The 7,751-nt window shown below is 37.9% G+C and overlaps 1 protein-coding gene, 1 non-coding gene and 1 pseudogene across 2 annotated transcripts; 2 read left to right on the forward strand and 1 right to left on the reverse strand.

The window, feature by feature from the left end:
- Positions 1 to 235: 235 nt before the first annotated feature.
- TRNAT-AGU (transfer RNA threonine (anticodon AGU)) lies at positions 236 to 309 on the forward strand. The gene has a single exon. It is a non-coding gene; the product is annotated as a tRNA-Thr (tRNA).
- Positions 310 to 2,926: 2,617 nt separating this feature from the next.
- LOC111261595 (histone H2A-like) lies at positions 2,927 to 6,487 on the reverse strand (annotated as a pseudogene).
- Positions 6,488 to 6,655: 168 nt separating this feature from the next.
- On the forward strand, positions 6,656 to 7,712 carry LOC111261596 (histone H2B). Its single transcript, XM_022835201.2, has one exon. It carries the CDS (start codon positions 6,656 to 6,658, stop codon positions 7,028 to 7,030), a length of 375 nt encoding a protein of 124 aa, XP_022690936.1. The 3' UTR covers positions 7,031 to 7,712.
- Positions 7,713 to 7,751: the final 39 nt, after the last annotated feature.

Consider the following 7,751-nt stretch of genomic DNA (forward strand, 5'->3'; position numbering starts at 1 on the left):
CTCTCTATTAGACGTAATTATAATTAGTATATACATTGAGTGGTTGTCTTGATATGACAGCGTTATCGTTACCATTTTGGTAGATTTAACAACAACATAAGACCAATTCAATATACTAACTGACGTATTTCCTAAAATCGATCTAATCCTTTTACTTATGTTATCATTCGCCCAGCACCGTTTGTTGCTTCAAAGAATTTTCTCTCAGTATGAAAATAAATCACCAAGTTGCCGTGGCGCCGTGGCTTAGTTGGTTAAAGCGCCTGTCTAGTAAACAGGAGATCGTGGGTTCGAATCCCACCGGGGCCTGTTTTTTGAATGTTCCTTTGAGCAGACTGTGTACGAGTAGACAAATACGAATAAAGATTTCAATTGTGCAACTTTTTAGCTGCTAAAATCAAGATAAATTGTAATCCGAAGAGGATATTACAGACAGATTTATCGAGTTCAACTATCACGCAGTAAATTATGAGTCACAACTAAGCGGGCGTGATAATACAGCGAATTTTCAAAATGGAGTACATTGCATTCATAGTAAAATAAAGCAATGCAAGTGTTGAAGATACCACCTACTGCAAACTTTATATTGCATAGCATTGTTCGTCTGTTGTCAATATTTAGTTAGGCCTCCTGTTGCGCACGAGGAAATCCATTCAATACGAATGGATGAAAGTTCGGCCATAAGAGCGAGCCCACTAAGCCAATTTAAAAAAGCAGCCCTCAACTAAGTAGCCTAATAAAAACAGTTTTCCCGTCCAAGAGATATACAAATCAACGTACGCTGTACTCTCTGTAGAATATTTTACATTGTCTCTCTAAAGACTGACGAAACTGCCGAAATGTTACAAGCAGCGTGCTTAGTATTATTGAACTGGGAACGTTTTTAACGAACAAAAGAACGGCTTGATGTCAGTTATGCGCAAAAATCACACATATTACTAAAAAAAAATCCTCACTAATTATATTGAATTTTATCTGACTATTGCTCCATCAGTACATACACCAGTAATAGCGTGATTATGCTATTATCGTTAGCCAGGTATGTATGTAACAAGTAGATTGAAAAATCAATTTCTACAGCTACGTCTCGATCGATAAGCTTGTTTTGAATGTATTTTTATTCTCGATCATTCAAATTTCTTAGTTCTGATTAGATTTTTTTTTCTTCTTTTTTTTCATAAATCTGCCACAATAAATACTCACATTCAACAAATTAACCCGAATTAACCTCTCATAGGAGAATACATATGTTTAGTGAGAAGTCTTCAAGTCTTGCAAGCGATAAATTTTATAAAATGTAATCCAAAAGTAAACACACATTATCTCGCAGTGATTAACGCCTTGAAATTGTCAAGGCATAAAGGCGAGGAAGGCAGGTTAACAGAACATTAAACACAAACGAATAAACCATATGTATGTAAGAAACAACAGTGGCAAGTTAATCCTACGTCCCGACATTGGAGGTCTTCGAAGAAAGAATATCGCCATATTTCTGTTGAACACTCTATAACTTGTAAATATATATTCCAATCTGATAAGAAACCTAATCTAACTCCAATGACTGAAATGTGTTTGCCTCATTTATAGCACCCATGATGTACAGGCTGTTCATACTATAGAAGATCAATATGGGATGACTGGTGTTAAATTTTATGATAAACAAATCCATAGAATGTTGTACAAACACTTTAATCTACTTAATACCGCTTAATAGTTAATATCTGACCCCGGCATGGGGTCAAATAGAGATGTTCATACACCTTCTATATGATTTACTTCGTAAAATTAAAGACAAAATGCAAAATTACGCGAAGAACTATTAAATCCTCAAGTCGCTAAATTCAAAACCTATCCTTTAGTTGGGCTCGTGGAAGTCTTCCGTGATTTTTCGGAAGCAAACAGGCAATAATGTGGACCATTAATTTGTAGCAAAACAGGTAGTTTTTAGGCCCTGTGAAGTTTGCCCAGCTCAAACAGATTAAGCAACAGCTGACGCTCGCGTACAAGACGTACTGACGGTAAACATTCCGCTCCCATTAGGACGAGTTCGCTGTTTGTTTCAATATGATTTTGTTATGTATACGGGTCACAAGGCTCTTGACAGTTAAGGAGTCTTTAATTTGAATCTATCAAAAGCAGCAGACATGCGAATTTTGCAACAAAGAGCAGAAAGAAACTATAAAACGCATTCGTAATAGAAAAGCTTAATGATTCTTATAAAAACTATGCTAAAATGCAATAATGATTGTTGTGGCTGTTAAAATATTTAGTTATATTCACTCAGTTGATCTTAAACACAGGTTCCAATTGATAATAGATGATCAGCTGCTACCTACTCAGCTATCACAGCACCTATATATATATATATATAAGATGGAGTCTGAAATTGTGAGTTAGCAAGACAGAAGGATTAAGCAGTAGTAATCTTATTTCAATGTACGTTACACTCAAGTATCTCCTCAAGTATCGGACGAATCCGCTGTTTGTCGCACTCATTTACGTACCTTTTTCACTTTTAATAAATGTAAAATAAAAGCCCCTCTAACTATCAAACATCTTTGAACTGTCAATTTTGAGCTATTTTTAAATTATCAACTGTGATCTTTAGACCGATTCGTACATGTATAGAGAGAATTACATTGGCACTGGTCGTTTACGGCTTTGTGAATACTTCTATCCAAGATTCTTCGCCGAAAATTGACAATCTATCTTCATTATTGTCAGTCATTGTGTGTGTTTCTCGATCTTCTGTGAGACCTTGTGGACACTCATAACAACTATGCAGGTTCGTTGATATGATCAATGTAACATACTCTGCTAGTAGCCAATGCTTTGTGCTGGAGCCGACGCTTCAGCAGTGCCCAAAAGGGTTGATTCGGAATATCGTGGCATACACAAGCACATAATTAAGAATCGTTTGACAACAAACGGTATTAAATGGGTTTTATTGAGAGAAATGCTTGAAACAATAATTACATAGGTGACATATACATCTGTAACAGCATTTAAATTTCGAGAAAATTTCTGAAACGCTACAATCACGCTGTCGAGCTTCCGACCAAGAATCAGCCCTGATCAGTGAAAAACTTTCTTTACGCTATGTTTAGGGGCTTTATGCAAACAACGATCGTATAGAATTTTTAAAAAAATATCAACTTCTGTAGTCAATAGAGTGTTGAATTATTTATTGGTTAAAAGTGATTTATCATTTTCCTTACGTTTATATATATATATATATATATATATATATATAACAGATATACCAATTATCTGCTCGCGACGTTCAGTAACTGAAGCGAGTCATAACTTTAAGTATTTGAGTTAATCTGTCAATGTATCGAAAATTCTCCTTACAATTATGATGATCAAATAACATAATGTATTCGAAGGGAAGACAATCTTCTTGTACTTAACAGAGGATTTTGACATCTGATCATTTATCAAACATTGAAATTATCAGGTTCACTTTAAGATTAAAATAGACGCAACCAACACCTTAATGGCGGCAGTAGTTCAAGGTTCACTCAACGGATGAGATATATTCCGCAACCATTCATAACAACACAATATCTAAATACGATTTTTTGCTCGCTGTTAAAGGAAATCTACAGGAACGTATTGATGCGTCTTGCGAGACCATGAGAATTTCCTTCGACCATTTCAAGTTCAACAATGTGAGTAGCCCCAGCCAGCAATTCGGAACCCTTCAATCGGAACTTTAACAGTTGACACCAGCGCGCCAACAGTTTAATTACTCAATAAATCTTAGCATTTAGAAACTTTTGCCGTGCTTAATTTTCCATAAAAATGACAGTTAACGAAATCATTCTACATGCATGACCAGCTTCGAACATGCGATACAACTAAAACTGGCTTATACATAGTGTACAATATATGAACTGAAAGATATTAAGAGTGCGGATTCAGTTCCGTTGTAGGAGTGAATACACACGTTATAGATGAGCTTGGACAATACGAGGTATAGCTAACGTGGCCTGATTAAAACATCTAGATGGATGTTGTTTTCATCTAAGTACATAGGTTGAGGAATATATTCGATGCCTATGATTTGATTCTACATGACTACTGGATTGATCAAAGTACTAAAGGCAACGAAATAAAAAATCCTCGTAAATAAATTCTGAGGTTGACAAAGCCTTCGCAAGAGTACGACTCAGGCAAAACAATGGTATGGATCGGTTCTAAAATTGTTAGGACTTTTACGTTGTCCAAAGGTCTTGATTTATGTAGTCTATTCTGTAATGGGTAATGCAGATGGCTAGATTTTTCTACGGCTTTTCTTGCACCCACATGGCAAGCTTACAATTATAAAACAATCTACTGACTCATGTTTAACACCAAACAACACGCCCACGTGCTATCAGGTGACTTATCAAAATTAAAATTTGCCGTTTGATGAATCTGCTTCACATGGTCCTAAACTGTATTATTTATTAAATAAAATAGTTATTTTTCTAGGCATAATTGTCTGAATAGAAAATTGTCTTCGCACTTCTCAGAATCTCAGCAACGATATGTAATTATAAATTCCATTTATTCGAGGTTTTGGGGCTGCGAATTGAATGACAAAGCATTAGTAATTATAAACAGCTATTAAATATAGTTACGGAGGTTTGTGAATAAGGCGCTTAAGGATATTTCAAAGAACGGCTTACACTATCATACTTATTTTGTTTTTTTTTTAAATTTAAGGTCGGATATGTGTCATGATTTTGTCTGAGCCGTCTTTTTTTCAGTTAGATGCTTGACTGTCCACGGAAATGCACAGAGAAATTAGGAATTATAAAGCGCATTAGTTCTTAAGCGTAATGCTCATTATGTATGATCTCATAAAATAAGGTGGCCCTGAAATAGGTCGTTGTTTTTGAGAAGGAGTTTCTTAAGCTTAGGCCTTTTCGATCTTCTTGGCCAGAAGGACAACCTGGATATTAAGCAAGGCACCACTTTGAGCGGTGGTCACTTAATAGATGTTATTCTCAAAACTTTGTACTCCAAGTTCACGTAATGGTAAATATAATATAAAACATAAAGTTGGCTGAACCTATAAATTCTTGAGAATATAGGTCCGACGCACAAAATTTTGGGGTAAACTTGGAGGTATCGCGAGTCCGAATATGGCTACTTTTTAAATAAAGTCATTCCGTGGCAAGGAACAGTAACGAATCATTATAGGAATCTGAAAACTCAATAAGAAACCCCCGCCTCATCATCCATGGTTCGAAGACTCTTTTACTACACGCTAGAAAACCCATTTTCATGAATCCAGTTAGTTAGAAGATAAAAAAAAGAAGATTTATCCCACATATTTTACAGCCAATAAATCAAACGATTGCTACAGCAAATTATTGCCACCCGATATAAGTATAAGCGCTTATTACAGCACTTGTTAAAAATATCTTAACCAGCCCTCATTTTACTCTGCGCTGGTGCATATAAACTACGCAGCCTTAACGGTCGCCAAACAAAGATTTGAATTCAGTCATGTGACCACTTGATTGGTGATCGCATCCCTTTAGCGCGCCAAAGCGTTTCAAAATACCAAATAAAAGAACACCTACATCGTTTTGGGCGGGGAAAAAGATACTAGCGGCAGTTAAATCGGCATACATAGTGCCTTGATTAACCATAAAGGGTAACACGTCCTTAGAAACATTCTGCTTGTAGTTGAGTGAAAAAGCAACAAAAGAGGCCGCGACAAAAGAGGGAAGGGCCTTGAAAGAGGAGGAGCTAAGCGTTACCGAAAGATTCTTCGTGATAATATTCAGGGTGTTTTTAAATTATGCGCCTGTCACTCTTAGTTTTGTTGGCCAAAAAGCCTTGGTGTTCAGCAGAGCGATATATGGAGATTATTACTTACTATGGGATTATTGCGCAGGATGAAATGCATTTGTCTGCTATATGAGAACGCCGCGTTTATATAACATCCTCTCACTTATCAGATACAATCTATATAAATGTATTATGCTAAATTGATTAAAGAAATGCTAAAGAGTGCTTCTAATATATGATCCTATAACATCTGGTGGCCCTGAAAGGAGCCGTATTTTCAAAAACGAGAGTCTTAAGTCTGGGCCTTCTCGGTCTTCTTAGGCAGAAGGACAACCTGGATGTTGGGTAGAACACCACCTTGGACGATGGTCACGCCAGATAGAAGCTTATTCAATTCCTTGTCGTTACGGATGGCCAACCGTAGATGTCGAGGGATAATCCTGGTTCTCTTGTTGTCACGAGCGGCGTTGCCAGCCAATTCCAGGACCTCAGCGGCGAGGTATTCAATGACGGCAGCAAGGTACACGGGGGCCCAGCCCCAACACGTTCGGCATACTGCCCTTGCACAGCAGACGGTGGATACAACCGACGGGAAACTGAAGTCCCGCACGCGTAGACCTGGTCTTTGCCTTCGTTTTCGACTTCCCGCCTTTTCCGTATCCGGACATGGTTTCATTCGATTTAGGTACGACAAACACGAGATGGCTTGAAGTTCTACTAAGTCCTATTTATAGGCGTACGAGCGCGCTATTGGGAGAGCGGAGCTTTTCTCACAAGAGCCTCCCTCTCCACTAAAGTTCCGCTGACGGCGCAGCAAGTCTCCATAAATAGAAGCTGGTCGAGGGATGCCTTTATTTGAAAAAAGATGCCGCCCGCACCGTCAGGAAAGGCCGTGAAGAAGGCTGGTAAGGCCCAAAAGAATGTCCGTGCCACGGACAAGAAGAAGAAAAAACGCAGGAGGAAGGAGTCCTTTGCCATTTACATCTATAAAGTTCTCAAACAGGTCCATCCCGATACCGGTATCTCCTCGAAAGCCATGTCCATCATGAACTCATTTGTGAATGACATCTTTGAGAGAATCGCCGCTGAAGCCTCCCGCCTGTCCCATTATAATAAAAGGTCGACTATCACTTCTCGGGAGGTTCAGACTGCCGTCAGGCTCCTGCTTCCTGGTGAACTGGCTAAGCACGCCGTGTCTGAAGGCACTAAGGCTGTCACCAAGTACACTTCCTCCAAGTAAATTGTCGTTTCTTCGGAACGAAAAAACGGTCCTTTTCAGGGCCACCAAGCTCTATGAGATCAACCACCATAGCTGTTATAGACTAGTCGTTATTATCCATTTCTCACTACCGTACTGTGTGTGTATAAATCTATGGTTTGTACACGTCTGAATCTTCAAGTAAGCTTATATTCTACAATATCAAATCCTTTCGCACAGTAGTAACGATTCCAAAAGGACAGAGAAATGCTCAGTCAATTGCTAAAGCCCGTTTATACCGTGTACACATTTGTGATATATCCAATGCGAACTTAGATGTGGGATCGCTGATTTGATCTGGAGATTCTTACCTTTTAGGACGAGCCTCCCAACGGATAATTAACGGCGAGTGCGCCATTTGTTTGGTCTGGTTATTTTTAGTCGACGTAATAATTACCAAGCTGTTGCGAGTTTTGCTCAAGTTACTAGATAAAGGGAAAAGCAGCCAGTTAATTTATAATTATTAGACGCTAAAACGTCCGATATTGCAGAAGTTAGTGAGTCTAAAGAAGGATGCTTTTTTGATCAGTAATTCAATCAAGCAGCCAAATTAATGTTACAAACTTATTTCTAAGATGCTGAACTTTCCCATGTGTAAATGAATCATTTTTGCATTTAGGAAAACTGTGTAACCCTTTAAGTAACTTAAGATTAATTCTAAAACATTCTGTTATGTTGTATTTATTATTCATATTTGAACTAC

The sequence above is a fragment of the Varroa jacobsoni genome, unplaced genomic scaffold (genome assembly GCF_002532875.2).
Source record: "Varroa jacobsoni isolate VJ856 unplaced genomic scaffold, vjacob_1.0 scaffold_572, whole genome shotgun sequence".
Taxonomy (NCBI): domain Eukaryota; kingdom Metazoa; phylum Arthropoda; class Arachnida; order Mesostigmata; family Varroidae; genus Varroa; species Varroa jacobsoni.

Bases quoted from the DNA above. Each gene is read 5' to 3' on its own strand.
- LOC111261596 (XM_022835201.2), top strand. From the start codon at position 6,656: ATGCCGCCCGCACCGTCAGGAAAGGCCGTGAAGAAGGCTGGTAAGGCC.